The sequence below is a fragment of the Dendropsophus ebraccatus genome, chromosome 13 (genome assembly GCF_027789765.1).
Source record: "Dendropsophus ebraccatus isolate aDenEbr1 chromosome 13, aDenEbr1.pat, whole genome shotgun sequence".
Taxonomy (NCBI): Eukaryota; Metazoa; Chordata; class Amphibia; order Anura; family Hylidae; genus Dendropsophus; species Dendropsophus ebraccatus.
In genome coordinates this window covers 16,823,711-16,839,365 of record NC_091466.1, presented here as the reverse complement: position 1 = coordinate 16,839,365, position 15,655 = coordinate 16,823,711, and the positions used below count along the sequence as shown (strand labels likewise).

Here is a 15,655-nt window from a genome sequence, read left to right as displayed (position 1 = left end):
CTGGGTATTTCAGAAACTGCTGATCTACTGGGATTTTCACACACAACCATCTCTAGGGTTTACAGAAAATGGTCCGAAAAAGAAAAACCATCCAGTGAGCGGCAGTTCTGTGGGCGGAAATGCCTTGTTGATGCCAGAGGTCAGAGGAGAATGGGCAGACTGGTTCGAGCTGATAGAAAGGCAACAGTGACTCAAATAGCCAACCGTTTCAACCAAGGTAGGCAGAAGAGCATCTCTGAACGCACAGTACGTCGAACTTTGAGGCAGATGGGCTACAGCAGCAGAAGACCACACCGGGTGCCACTCCTTTCAGCTAAGAACAGGAAACTGAGGCTACAATTTGCACAAGCTCATCGAAATTGGACAGTAGAAAATTGGAAAAACGTTGCCTGGTCTGATGAGTCTCGATTTCTGCTGCGGCATTCGGATGGTAGGGTCAGAATTTGGCGTCAACCACATGAAAGCATGGATCCATCCTGCCTTGTATCAGCGGTTCAGGCTGGTGGTGGTGGTGTCATGGTGTGGGGAATATTTTCTTGGCACTCTTTGGGCCCCTTGGTACCAATTGAGCATCGTTACAACGCCACAGCCTACCTGAGTATTGTTGCTGACCATGTCCATCCCTTTATGACCACAATGTACCCAACATCGCATGGCTACTTTCAGCAGGATAATGTGCCATGTCATAAAGCTAGAATCATCTCAGACTGGTTTCTTGAACATGACAATGAGTTCACTGTACTCAAATGGCCTCCACAGTCACCAGATCTCAATCCAATAGAGCATCTTTGGGATGTGGTGGAACGGGAGATTCGCATCATGGATGTGCAGCCGACAAATCTGCGGCAACTGTGTGATGCCATCATGTCAATATGGACCAAAATCTTTGAGGAAGCTTCCAGCACCTTGTTGTATCTATGCCACCAAGAATTGAGGCAGTTCTGAAGGCAAAAGGGGGTCCAACCCGTTACTAGCATGGTGTACCTAATAAAGTGGCCGGTGAGTGAATATTGGCAATGCAGACCCAAAACGAGATGTGAACAGGCCATAGAAAATGACTAGCGAAGAAAGCAACAATTTTGAGATTTTTAAATGATCCCAGGTCAATGTAGAATAGCTATTTATATACCGAGAGAAAAACTTTACAAAAACTTTGGCTTGACATTTCTTCAGCGGGAACTGTATAATTGTAGAAGCCGGCGTCTCCAGCCCGCAGTGCCGCCGATTTACATTCAGGAGGTGTAAGTGACATTTTTCTTTATCAAGCAAATGATCTTTATTACCAATCATTTCCACTTGTAGAGTTTCCAATGCTGCCGGTGTATGCAAATTTCCAAATGTTTTGTTTTCCTGCCATAAAGCCTGTAGTGAAATAATAAAATGGATCCGTTCTACTTGACAGATTAAAGAAATGGAAACAGAATTGGGTGAAAAGGAGCTGAAGAGAATAAAGCAAGAGGTAAGAAAGAAAATGGAGCATTGTAAACCTCGGCGTGTCGATGCCAGTGATATCCACGGCTCCTATCGGCTCCTCCTCAGAGAACAGAAGCTTCACAAGTCTGTGAATAAGGATTGCTCCGCGAGTGAAGTTCACGTCACCGAGGTGACAAAATGTTTGCAGTCTTCCATTCGTAAAATGGAAGCCGAGTATTACAGGCTACAAGAACAGTGCCGGGAAAGGCTGGACGACATGGCTGAGGAGCTTGAAGGGATTATTTGTATTCCACCAGCAAAGGGTTAAAAATGTATAATAAAATTTTCGTCATACATGGTAATGCCGGTTGTGCATCTTTTTCAAATTCTTGACTGACAGCATCGGCAGTGTTTAGACAAGCGATGCACAGGAGAAATCCTGGGACGTTCCTAATGACGGGAAGGAAGAAAGGAGAGGCGTCGCAGGCCTAGGACACGCATTCTCTAGGCCACGCCTCCTTGACTCAGCTGCTGCAGATTAAAAGATCATTTTTTGGTTACCCTAACCAAGACACCGAGCACATTTTAAAATACACAACCGGGAAGGACCTCCCTCTCATGAAACGGCTGGTACCAGTGACTTTAGGGGGGAGGGGGAGGTGGATACAGTATTGCTTTAAGGCCTTCTTACACAGCACAATATTTCCTGCTCGCTGCCTGTGCAATTACACCAGACGATGTTTAAATGGCTGATAATTGGTGTAATAGGGCCTTTAGTGGGTCTCCAAACTGGCGGCATCACAGCAGGGCAAAGCCGTAAGCTACTGCTGCAGAAACCAAGGAGTTAAGTGTACATTATTATTTTTTAGCACCTTCTCCCTGCGCATATCTAAAAAAAAAAACCCTTTTTAAAAGTTTCATCTATATAAAGTTCTAAGCAGAATTTGTGCCAGTTCTTAAAAATGTATAAAGTTAATGATTTTTTTTTCCTGCAGGAAAATCTGTTACTAGCCTGCGGTGAGTACATGGACGTCATTGCTCTTCATTAGCCAGTGTGGAGAGCATTAGAGCGGTTTTAGTGACACCTTATCACCTGACTATGGGATAAGTAATAAGTATCTGATTTGCAGGGGTCCAACCACTGGGGCCCCTGATGATCATGAGAACAAGTGTTACGCCGGTGGTCCACACCGGCTGGTGTACTGTGCTTCCTAGTGGTCAGAGCCATCAGTTCCCCCTGTCTCTGTTCTCAGCTATGCCTCCTCTCAACACCACCCTGCTGCTGCAGCTTCTGCCCATAGGATTAGCACCTAGATCTGTTCCCTATCACTACAGGCAGCCACATGTACTCAACCTTTGAGAAATAGCGTTCTTGGTGTTCTAAGTGAAGGTGTTTCTGCTAGTGTTTGGTATTATGTGTTTGACCTTTTACCTGTCTTGTCGTTCTCTGCTTGACCCCTGTTACCTTCATGCTGTGTATGACCTGGCCTGATGGATTCTTCTGCCTTCAGACTGGTGTCTCCTCGGCTGCTGGACCAGCCATCACCTATATCGTAACCATTTCCAGAGATATTGAGATATTAGCCCTCTACTTTAAGGACCTCATTCTCATCTGAAGAATGTTGAAGGGTCAAAACCAAGGCACCACCCTTGAGTGCAGCCCAAGTCTAAACTGGTTAGATGACTCTGGCTCACACCTGTTGGCTATGACTCAGGTTCACACTTGTTGGCTATGACAATGGCTGTCCCATAGAGTTTGAATAAAGGAGCGGCTCCATTACTTAACAGTGCTCCATTCAAATGTGCACTGAGGAACCTCATTCCCTAAGACAGGGATGTGGAACCTTCGGCCTTCAAGCTGTTGCAAAACTGCCATTACCATCATGCCTGGACATCTAGCATTGGCTGTCCAGGCATGATGAGAATTGTAGTTTTGCCACAGCTGAAGGGCCCGAAGCTTCGCTATCCCTACCCCAAGAGGTCTCATCTATCATTAGATCAAAGAAGCATCAACTAACCTTATTCTCATGCTCTGCATGAGACCGCGCGACCGCGGCGTTTAAGTGTAAGTGACGGGGAGTCCCCTGTCACTTACCGATCGGGACCCCCGCAGTGTGACTGCGGGGGTCCCGATCGGTAAAACGGACTGCCGGAGGTCTCTTACCTGCCTCCGTGCGGTCCGATCGGCGATCTGCTGCACTAAGCCTGCACAGGCAGGCTCAATGAGCAGATCGCCGATAACACTGATCAATGCTATGCCTATGGCATAGCAATCATCAGTGTAGAAATCAAACTAATGTATTTACAAGTCCCCCAAAGGGACTTCAAATGTGTAAAAAAAAAAAAAAAAAGTTAAAAACACTACCCCAAAACCCCTCCCCCAATAAAAGTTGAAATCACCCCCCTTTCCCATTATATAAATAAAACATATAAAAATAAATAGATAAACATATAAAATACCGTAGCGTGCGTAATTGTCCAATCTATTAAAATATTACAAGCGTCATTGCGAACGGTAAACGGCGTACACGAAAAGAGGGAAAAAAGTGCGCGGATTACCGATTTTATGTTACATTATATATAAAAAAAATTTTATAAAAAGTGATCAAAACGTCCGATCTTCACAAATATGGTATTAATAAAAACTAGAGATCATGGCGGAAAAAATGACACCCCATACAGCCCCGTAGGTGAAAAAATAAAACCGTTATAAGCGTCACAATAGGCCCATTTTATTTATAATTGCCAAAAAAAAGGATTTCATTAAAAAAAAAATATAACATTAGAGAATCTGTGTAACCTGCATATGGTTGTGTTCGGACTGACCTATAGAATAATAGTATAATGTTGCTTTTACCATATAGTGCATTACGTAGACACAGGAACCCCACAAACGTTACCATATTGCTTTCTTTCTTACGATTTCACCAATTTATATCTTCATAAATAATATATTTGGAATTCCATCATACATGTTAGGCTACGTTCACACAGAGCAAAAGGAGCGGATTACGCAAGGAAATATTTCCGCCTGAAATCAACTGACGCTGAATTCCGAGCAGAATATAAGCAGAATGTAAGCAGAATCCCTGCGTATTCTGCTAGGAAAGTGTTCAGCTCGTAATCAGCTCTTGACAAATTCAGCGCGGAATACTCGAGGAATCCGCGCTGAATCCGCATGCATTCAGCGCTGAAATTCAGCGAGTATTTGGTGAGTAAACTAGACTATACCAGAACATATACTAGAATCCTCCTCCCCCCCCTTTTCCCCATTTCCGCGCTGATTCAGCGAGTAATTTCCGCTTGTATTACGCTTGTATTCCGCGCTGAAACAGAAAATCAGAGCCCCATTGATTTGTATAGGCTTCCGCTAGCGGAAGAATGAACATGTTCATTCTTCTGGCGGAAAGCGGATTAGTTCAGTGCGGAAATTCCACTGTGTGAACTGCAGAGCAGAATTTCCATTCAACACAATGGAAATTAGCTCTGCACCTATTTTAACGGCTGAAATTTCAGCACTGATTCAGCGCAGAAATTCAGCTGCTTTTGCTCAGTGGGAACGAGCCCTTATGGTAGAATGAAAGACGCCATTAGGGCTCGTTCCCACTAAGCAAAAGCAGCTGAATTTCTGCTTTAATAAAATAGGTGCAGAGCTAATTTCCATTGTGTTGAATGGAAATTCTGCTCTGCAGTTCACACAGTGGAATTTCCGCACTGAACTAATCCGCTTTCCGCCAGAAGAATGAACATGTTCATTCTTCCGCTAGCGGAAGCCTATACAAATCAATGGGGCTCTGATTTTCTGTTTCAGCGCGGAATACAAGCGTATTCAGCGCGTAATACAAGCGGAAATTACTCGCTGAATCAGCGCGGAAATGGGGAAAAGGGGGGGGGAGGAGGATTCTAGTATATGTTCTGGTATAGTCTAGTTTACTCACCAAATACTCGCTGAATTTCAGCGCTGAATGCATGCAGATTCAGCGCGGATTCCTTGAGTATTCCGCGCTGAATTTGTCAAGAGCTGATTACGAGCTCAACACTTTCCTAGCAGAATACGCAGGGATTCTGCTTACATTCTGCTTATATTCTGCTCGGAATTCAGCGTCAGTTGATTTCAGGCGGAAATATTTCCTCGCGTAATCCGCTCCTTTTGCGCTGTGTGAACGAGCCCTTACATAGTACAACTATTCCTGTAAAAAAAAGCACTTACATGGCTTGTAGATAGAAAACTGAGAGTGCTAGAGCTCTTAGAAAGGGGGGAGGGAAAAACGGAAACACTAAGATCAAAATTTGTGCGGTCCACTGGGTCATTTTGGGCCTGGTCCTCAAAGGGTTTAAAACAAACACCAGGAATTTGGTATACAATTTGATCAAACCAATACGCCCTGTGTACCACGTTTGGTGGGGCACTTTGGGTTTGGTCCTGTGACATGGGGGTTGCAGGGACATTCCATGGCCTCCCTTCCCTGCATGTGCACGCTTTGCGGTGGTAGCGGTCGCTGACCGACACGGTGTGGAGTTAGCGTAGGGACCCGTGTGGACCAGGAGACCTGCACGTTGGTACACGGGGCGATATGGCTTGATCAATTAATATTCCAACATCCTAAAGTTGTTTTTTTAAAATAGGCTTAGCAGCATTAGTATCAGCCATAGGTGTGATGTGCAGCCGCTCCTCTCTCTCCATGTCGGATATTATATTGTGGCAGTCCAAAAAAATAGCGATCCCTCTCAGCTGATCACGGTCACTTTTACACAAGTAAAATAAACTAGCAGTGTATTGACCTCTTTGGGTGTTCTATGTTTTTTTATACACTTTGATTTTTTATTTAGATCGCTTATTGTGTTCTCAGGCTGCCACATGACCACCCTGCCTGTGTTTTCTCTATCTCCTGTGATGTCATGTTCCTTCCAGTGAGGGAGCAGTGAGTCATCAGGTGGGCGTGGTTATGCATCCACATTTATTTAGCCCCACCCCTGTAGGAGGAGCTTACATCTGAGCCCAGTGGAAGCTGCAGCAGTAAGAGCAGCGTGACACTCCAAAACATTGTGAGCTCCATTGTGGACAGGGACCAATATGCATGACTACAATCTCTGTATAGCACTGCAGAATTGGAGCTACATAAATAAAGGAACAATATTGTTATTATTGTACAGTGGCTAAGCAGTGCAATATGGGGAGGAGAGATGCTACTTCACCTCATGTCAGTCACCAGGAATCCTAATTAATTTAAGCCCTGCCCCATTGAAACCACACCCACCTATAGGTTGTTGACCTCTATGACCTGAACGTTCTTTATGTAAATAAACACAAATCTAAAAACCAACAACTGAGGAGGAGGCCCAGGGACACAGAGGTGAAAAAAGTTGGAGGAAACAACTAAGAGAAAAAGAAAGAGATCACAATTTTCTTATTTCACTATTTGTACATTGTTATGGGGGCTTTCAACTTGCCTGAGCTGTTTTTAACAGCACTTAGTGACATGCTTTACAGCAAGACTCATGGACATAGACTACAATAGACAGACTCTGTCCTCGTGAGATGAAATGTAAAACATTTCTGAGCACACGCTGTGACCTTTGAAGAGGTCATTCCACAGGGAGCTGCTATTGTCTCCTCTATCTGCTGGTTTCACATGTCGCTGCAATGCTGTACAGATCACTTTACAGCAGCCTCCTCTTATCACCACAGTTACAACAGGAATTCTCAGCTCAGTTTTAGCCCCAGTGGTGAGAATGAAAACTGTATGATATGAGTGATTTTATTATATAGATAGAAAAATTATTTAAAAAAAATAAAAATAATTTATTTATTTCTTAAATTGTTTAACATAAAAACATTATTTAAACAATGTCATTTTCTGATGTCACATTCCCTTTAAGGCCCACTAAGCAGCCTATAGAGATAGCAGAGTTGGCAGGACACATTCTCTTTTCAGGGCCGTGTTCCATCTTCCTTTGTTCTCCTTGCTGCAAAAGAACAAAATATTTTAATATTTAATATTATTATTATAATTTCTTATAGCATTAGTCATTGGTGGGATCTTTGCTGCATTTTGCATCATAAAAAAAAAAAAAAAACTTACCTGCAATAAACTTCGACTAACCTGCTGTATTATTTCTATTGACCTATGCTCGCCTAAAGCAGTAAAGTAAATGAATATGAATAGGCAGTGGCGGCTAATCTTTCTTTTCTTGTTTTTTTTTTTTAAGACATTGGTGCTGAGACAAGACCATTGGTGCTACGTACCAGAGAAAAGAAAGCCCAAGGCATATCGGAGATTTAGATAGATTGTGAGTTGAGCTTTTTCCAAACTATGGGGCATTTTTTTTAGCGTAAAAAAAAAAAATCATCTTTTCAAGAGCTGTGTCCGGTGGGGATAGCGTTTTATAGGTAGCGTAATGAATTTTAGCTGCTTGTACATTATTTACGATGGATGTTTTTGATCTTACAAAAGAATTTTATATAAAAAAAAAGAGACCACGGCGTCGCTGCATTGCATAAATATTCAGCTTCGAAATTAACATGGATGAATAGTTAATGAGATCTGCAAAATATATGCAATGTGTTTATTTTATGCAGAACGTTCCATTGTTGTTCGTTTCTAACTTCTAGTCATTTTCTTTTTCTGTTGCTTTTTATGTTTCTATTACGCCATAAAATTATCTTCGGGTTTGAGGGGTTTTTTTACGCACAGAATTAGTTTTTATATTAAAATTCATCGTATGATTAAGCCGGTCAAACGCATTGAGATTTTCTCTCATTAATGAGCAGCTCTCTAAAGTAATACTCCAGTCCCCCACCCCTGGGAATAAATAGGTTACAGTAACTCCATCTTTCATATCAAGTACAATTATTTTCCAGCCTAATTTATGCGTTTCCGGGTTACAAGAAGCAATTGTCACACATGGGACCAACTAAGGACCCCACCACCTTGATGTACCCCATAAACTGATCCCTATAAAGAACACAAACCAAAATGGTCTCACAAGCACTGGTGACGCATTACACAAGCACAGGAATTTATTATGTAAAACGTAGGTCATCAGTAAAATGCATAGTCTATATGAATATAAAATGCTAAAAAATTTTTTCCCATTTTAGTACTCAAAAACAGACATACATAAAAATCTACCACAGTAAGGGTATATGCACACTGAGTAATTCCCGTGGATAACTTCCTCTTGACTCTGCGCCCATCCCATATACTCCATTCTATACTCCCAAAGAGTTGACAGGTCAATTCTTTGGGCAGATGGCTCAATCCTCCCGAACATAGAACGGAGTCTATGGGACTGGCGGAGAGTCAAGCAGCAGAATCCGTGGCAAGTTATCCACGAGGAGTACTCAATGTCCATATACCCTTAGGGGGCATTGACATGTTCCATGTAATGGATGATGTGCTTTGGACCAGACTTCGGAACTTACCGCATCATCATTCATTATTCAATAAGAAAGTATTTAAAACACATCTCCCTTCAACATTTTATTGGGAGATGTCTTACAAAATAGATCATAGAGCTTACATATCCCCACACAGAGGCTCGATTATAGGCAACACCACGGATCATACCTGCCCCAAGTGTGCTGCCCCTCACTCCGACTTCCTTCACTGCCTATGGTCCTGCCAACATATCCAAACATTCTGGAACCAGATAAAAACCTTTCTCTCCACTCATCTCCACCTTACCTTACCACCGACTCTTTTTGGAGAAAATGGTATACCTCTTCCGTATGGACTGGATAGAATCCTCACTTCTTAAAGAAAAGAGGGTGTAGAAGTTCTTCCATACCTGGGAAAGATTCATCCCTATTCTTCCCCTCCATATCAGGAACAAGCTGAAACAATGCTTTCATACTACTACTGAAAAGTTTTTATTAGTCAGGGTTTGATTGATCAGACCCCGACCGATAGAATGAGCAGGGAGAAGACTGCGCTGCTGCACGGTCCTCTCCTCTGTGTGAGGAGACATGCCTCATAGACTTCTGTTATATACACATCTCCTCACTTGAAAAAGCCAGAAGAGAAATGCGCTGAGCGTTATCGGTCACAGTCTGAACACTCAGACCCTGACATGTCAAAAGGTGTTTGTTTGTTTTTTTAGCACCCTGTGCACAATAGGGAGCTATCGCCAGGTTAGATTAATCTAACCCGCTGATAGTTCCCCTTTAAGTAGGATAAGTGGCATAGGCATTGCCTGCCTTTTTCGGTAGTCCCAGACCAGGCTTTGTGGTGGTGATCAGGCATTCTCGTGTTTAAGTTAATGCTTACCTGTCATTAGGCTGCCTTACCTGATTGGCATGCAGTCGCTCCTGCCGCTGGAAGATCGGGTAGCTATGAGTACAACCACGCCAGATGATTTCCGAGTCCTATTGAATCAGAATATACATAAGGAGAACATAGTCAGTCAGTTAACTACCATTTGACTCTAAGAATTTTCACAGCTTTATGATGCCTGAGTGGCTTCATAGAAATCCTCCCACAGCATCTTGTTGGGATTTAGTTTATGGTTTTCACTTTATCTGTTTCTCTAGCCAGGTAAGTCTGCTTTACATTAGCTGTCTAGAGCAAAATGACTGTGGCTTACTATGGCTATTACTTCAGATATGTGGCTGCAGGTTGGCTACGATTGTGGCATTGGGCAAGTGAAATACGCATATTATACATAGTGTGCCAAAAGAAGGAAAAAACCTGTAAAATGTGTAGCCTGGCTGGAAAGGTGAGCAAACTATGCACCAAATGTTTCCTTGGATAAACCTGTACTTAAAAGGAGTTATTATGAGTAGGCTATTGCTTTGCCTGACTCTAGATGCAGATCGACAATCGTAGGAAAAACGATTAGAACCCCCCCCCCATTTCATAAACCTGCAGCACATTATGGCGTACAAGTACAACATGTGTTGGGAAGGGGTTAATGCATACTATTACATAGGAGTCCTTAAAGGGGTTGGCCACTTTATAGTAAAATTGCACAGTGTACAGTATTAGTAAGTGTACTCACTGTATATACTGACAGCAGGTCCCTGTGTACCTCATAGACCTAATATCAAACTCTCTTCCTCTAGACTGCTGTCCTGCTCTGTGGTGAGTCTGTCTATAAGATGGCCGACATGGAGGAGCATGTGACCAGGCCCCGCCCCCCAGTGTCCACCACTGAGCCTGTATATGTCTATGGAGAACACAGTGGACAGGGCCTGGTCACATGCTCCTCCATGTCAGCCATTTTATGGACAGAAACAAAACAGAGCAGGACAGCCGAGCCTGGTGAAGGGGAGTCTGATATTAGCTCTATGAGGTAAACAGAGAGCTGCTGTCAGTATATACATTGAGTACACTTACTAATAGTTTGTAGTGACCTATTTTACTATAAAGTGGCCAACCCCTTTTAAATGTTCTAGATCTGCACATCACAGTGTACCATATGGGAATGTTGTATACCACCATCCAGAGAAACCAGACTCTCCCTCTTACATGCATCATTGGTTCATCCGAGACACACACTTTGGTCTGTACCAGCTGACCAGTTTGTTAAGCGTGTTTTAGTGAAAGAAAGTGGTAAACAAGCTCATCTAATCAATATATCAAACAAGTTTATTATATACACAAAAATTCTTTTCACAGGAATCAATAAGCTATAGGTAACAAACAAAACCAATAGATGGCCACAGTACCAATAAAATTCTTGTAACTTTATTCAAAGGTTCCTCTTAAAATCCATAGAAAAGACATAAAAAACACACAGACGCGTTTCAGGACCTAGTCCCTTAATCATGGCCAAGCTATAGGTAAGCTAAACTTTATGAAATAGGCTTTAGTCAAAGGGTATGTGTCCTACCTAACTACTATGCACTGCAAGGGTAGGGCATGGAATTACCTCAGTCAACGGCAAAACGTTGCACAGTCATGAAGTTCCACCCCCATCCAATTAAAGTGTAACTATCATATTCCCCCGCAGGCAGTAGGACACACTGTCAAAAACCTGCCACTGTGCCTCCTCTGTGTATGTCGGGGATGGAATTCTTCCGGCAGCGCCGTTGTATACAATTCAATCAGCGGTGCTGCCAGAAGAATTCTGTCTCCGGCATGCACCTCCAAAGGGAGCATGGTGGCAGGATTTTTACAGCGTATCCTGGCATCAACAAAGGTGGTAGTTACACTTTAAAGGGAACCTGTCACCCCCCGTGCCGGGGTGACAGGCTCCCGACCCCCCGTTAGAGCCCTCTATACTTACCTAATCTCTCCGGGTCCCGCTTCTGGAGGTGGTCGGGTGATGAAGATCTCAGCCGCTGCAGCCCGGCACGCGCGCTGAGAGATGAGTCCAACGCTCATAGAGAATGACGGAGCGCTGGACTCTCCTGTCATTCTCTATGGGTGTTGGACTCATCTCTCAGCGCGCGCGCCGGGCTGCAGCGGCTGAGATCTTCATCACCCGACCACCTCCAGAAGCGGGACCCGGCGGGATTAGGTAAGTATATGGGGCTCTAACGGGGGGTCGGGAGCCTGTCACCCCGGCACGGGGGGTGACAGGTTCCCTTTAAAGCTTTATTTTATAGGGCCCGACTTTTTGTTCAGCCTGTTAGTATGTTGGCAATATTGATTCTAAAGGCACAAAGACTTTCAAAACTTTTCACAGAATTTCCTGTAACAATGAGCAGGTGATTTATCCTGCAACATGTCCTTGTGGCCTGATTTATGTTGGGATGACATCATTTAAAACTTAGAATCCTGGAACATATCAGGGACATTAGAAGGGCACTGTCTTTGGAGAACATAGAACTGCATGTTTTGCAAAACATTTCAACCTATCCCTAAACACATAATGGAATGTCCTGCGGATGACCCAACAAATCTGAAATCCATTGGAATTGCCACTGGAGACGTCATCTAACTGCTCTGTCTAATGTTTTGATGTATAGATGGAACACTGACACTGTAACCTAAGGGTTTACAACACATGTACTCTCTTTGTGTACTTATGTGGGTCTCTGTATTGTCTCCTAATGCCTAAGATTGCAATTTTCCAATATAGATATAAAGCTCTGGGATGAGATCTTGTACTGGCAGAGCTGTCTCTTAGCTGGGTTTTTCTCTGTCTGTGTACTTAGGCACTTTTTTCCTTTCTCCCTCCTCTATAGGCTTATCTTGCTTGTAACTTGATCCCTGATCTAGCTACTGGATAGACCTGAGATGAGAAGATGCATAATAACAGGAGAATTAAGCATTTTTCTCTGATAAGATATATTACAAAGTTTCTTATATTCACTTAAACCATTGATCTATGCAGAGTTGGTTGAAACTGCAGTGCCTAGTTTAAAGGGAATCTGTCACTAGGTTTACAGTGCCTTAAATGAGGACAGCATAAACAAGTGACAGAACAATACATTATATCATTCTGTTTAGCCATTCTCCAGATATGCAGGAAAATGGGCTTCATGCCGCACCACTCCCTCCGTCCTATGGCTGCGGATTGACAGTTGTCTTCCTATACGTAGTATAGAAAGGATACGCTAAATAGCCCTCACACCTCTTAGACAAAGAGATGTCCCTTCAAATCAAGTCTCTCTATCAAGAAGTCTTAGAACATTGACTTGGGATCTATGACAAACAATCTCTCCAAAACAAAAGACTTCCCATCTGCAGACAGTTGTTTCGGGCATAATATCCCAAGTCAATCTTCTAAGACTCCTAGATAGTGAGACGACTTGAAGGGACATCTCTTTGCCTAAGAGGTGTGAGAGCTATTTTATATATCCTTTCTTCCCATAATTCTCAATGGAGCAGCAGTGGCCTGTATGTCTCCACACATCTTTGACTGATTCTCCTTAAGGAGAATTAATACCCCTTGGACCCAGGTCAATAGGCTTTTCACTAGCCAGCCAACACTCTGCTCTGCACTGAAGAGGGGCAACAACCCCGAAACTGCTGTCTGCAGATGGAAAGTCTTTCCTTTTGGAGCAATTGTTTGGCTTGGCATAATATCCCCAGTCAATGTTCTAAGTTAGAGTTTGACTTGACGAGTCATCTCTTTGAGAGAGCTATTTTGCATATCCCTTCTTCCCAGTGGACCATCAATGGCCTGTAAGTCTCCACACGTCTTTATGACGGACTCTCATTAAGGAGAATTAGTACCTCTTATACACAGTATAGACAGACAACTGCCTATCAGTGGCTGGTGGGCAGAGGGGACTGGTGCTGATGAATATCGAGGACTACTGAGAACATGCACATAATGGAGAGAAGTAGTGTGCCGTGCTAAGAATCCTCGCTATTTAGAAGGATATTTCTGGATCAGCTGCACAGAACAATGTAAGTGATACATCATTCTGTTCAGCTTATCTGACACTAGTTTATGCTACCCTTAGATAGGACAGTCTAAACCTACTGACAGAGTCTCTTTAAACTCTTTACTTTTCACAAACTTTGCATAAATTAATAGTTCAAGTGAAAATATGAAAGCTTTTATTTATGCCTCTTTCTCCACCTATGAGCCACTTCCAGTAAACCCATCCCCACCTGCCTGCACTGATCATTTAATCTCAGTAAACTGTAAAAAGTAACTTTTATGAGGAGCTTCCATGTGTTCTCCATAGTTCAGCATGGTGGATTACTGAGCTAATGGGCCACCGACCTGGCAAGTTCTGTGTATGGGCATCATGACAGTGACCCTTTAACAGATGATTTCCATAGAAGTCTATGAAGATGACATGGTTGTACTACGTAGTAAGTCTCCTGTCCCAGCCCAGTGATGAATGCACAGCTTTTATTGCTCAGTACTGCTCTTAAATGTCCTCAATGCTGCTGCAGTATAATAGACATAGGAGAGCAGTATCCCCTCTTATGTGTGTGTGCAGTGTATGGGATACATCTTATTGCTTGTGTCCACTCAATGTGGAACTGAGCTCAAAGAAACTGGCAGTGTATTCATAGGGGAAAACTGGTGAAAAATGTCAGATACAAGTCATACAAAGCCTATCAGTACTGCTGCTATTTTGGGTATACTCTGCTTATTCTGAAAAGTTATCAGCTATGTTTTAAGTGTGTGTTTACTGTATGTGGACACGTCCAGGCCTACATGGGGTGGCCAATGGCCATATGATTTTATTGGTAAGCTGCAGCTATCTTTAGTTCCCTTTTAAAGCTGCCAGTTAAACCTTACTTAAAATACGCTCGTGCTTGATTTGGCAAACTGTGGATAATTTTGATTTGTTACAGGAGATTCGTATAGAGTAATGAGGTCTATTTTAGTATGCGGAACAGAATTTGCTTCACAGATTATTTTTGTCTCTTTCCTGACTTGTCTCACACACAGTCATAAGGAGCTGAGCCAAGTACTACAAACCTTATATAAAATAGGGACAGATGCCATCTCCTACAAGAGGCGCCGTGGTGGGCGAATGAGAATATGCATAGACATACACAAAGAAGCTCTTTTCAGGTTGTTTTTGCCTTTCCTGGTGTATAGTGTAAAAATATAACTCAATAGATGTCAACATAAAGTAAGCATACAAACAGCAAAGTGTAACGGACAGCTATGAGTAATACTGCTCGAGAGACCGAAACGCGTTCGTTTCTGTTGCTGAGTTTATTTTTGCATGTAAACATTTAATAAAGATCAAATTTTGGACGTATCCCAGGATTGCCGGCTTTTGTCCTATCGTTTGTTGGTGAAGCTTGCACTGCCGTGCATCGGGCGGGTGAACTTCTGCCGGTGTGGTGAGCTGAATAATCCTTTACAGTTTGGCTTTGGGCCACACAAGAGACCGGGGTCTAAGTGCCCTCTAGGTTTTTACCCTTTTTCCCGCCGCAGGATGCGGAAGCTGGACTTCTGCAGCTAGGGGGCACAAGGTTGCTCCACAAGAGCTGGCCCCCAAAGACCAGACAGAGGCACTGGGGAACAGGCTTAGTACACGTGGGTCTTCAACTTGAGAGTCAGCGCAGTACCAGGGATGAGACAGGAATCGTAGTCAGAAGGGTCAGGGAAGGTGGCTTCGAAGACCGGTCGGACAATCTGAGTCTGCAACAGGACTGGAACGCGGTACAGACAGGGGTCAGACAGTAAGCATAATGTGATATGGTGGCACAACAGAGAATTAAGAGAATCAGCAGAATAGCAGAAAAACAACTTTGCTTGGAATGCAAGAATTCAACAATGCTAAGGCAAGGAGGCACAGGTGGAGCTAGTTCAAATAGGTGCAGGTGGCTCTGGATCGGCAGACTGCAGTAGCTTTCTCTATAAATCGAGA

The 15,655-nt window shown here is 43.2% G+C and overlaps 3 protein-coding genes across 4 annotated transcripts in view; 2 read left to right on the top strand and 1 right to left on the bottom strand.

The window, feature by feature from the left end:
* Positions 1–1,767, top strand: part of TEDC1 (tubulin epsilon and delta complex 1) — a 35,754-nt gene extending 33,987 nt beyond the window's left edge. For both annotated transcript variants that reach the window (XM_069950315.1, XM_069950316.1), the window contains exon 8: positions 1,403–1,767. In XM_069950315.1, the coding sequence (XP_069806416.1) occupies positions 1,403–1,741 (339 nt within the window). In that variant the 3' untranslated portion in view covers positions 1,742–1,767. The remainder of the gene's footprint in view (positions 1–1,402) is intronic.
* EIF2S1 (eukaryotic translation initiation factor 2 subunit alpha) overlaps positions 1–2,851 on the bottom strand; it is a 465,302-nt gene extending 462,451 nt beyond the window's left edge. Inside the window, exon 1 of the mRNA XM_069949418.1 lies at positions 2,846–2,851. The gene's annotated coding sequence lies outside the window, so the exon portion shown is untranslated. The remainder of the gene's footprint in view (positions 1–2,845) is intronic.
* A 4,771-nt stretch (positions 2,852–7,622) lies between these two features.
* TMEM121 (transmembrane protein 121) overlaps positions 7,623–15,655 on the top strand; it is a 52,097-nt gene continuing 44,064 nt past the window's right edge. Inside the window, exon 1 of the mRNA XM_069950624.1 lies at positions 7,623–7,704. The gene's annotated coding sequence lies outside the window, so the exon portion shown is untranslated. The remainder of the gene's footprint in view (positions 7,705–15,655) is intronic.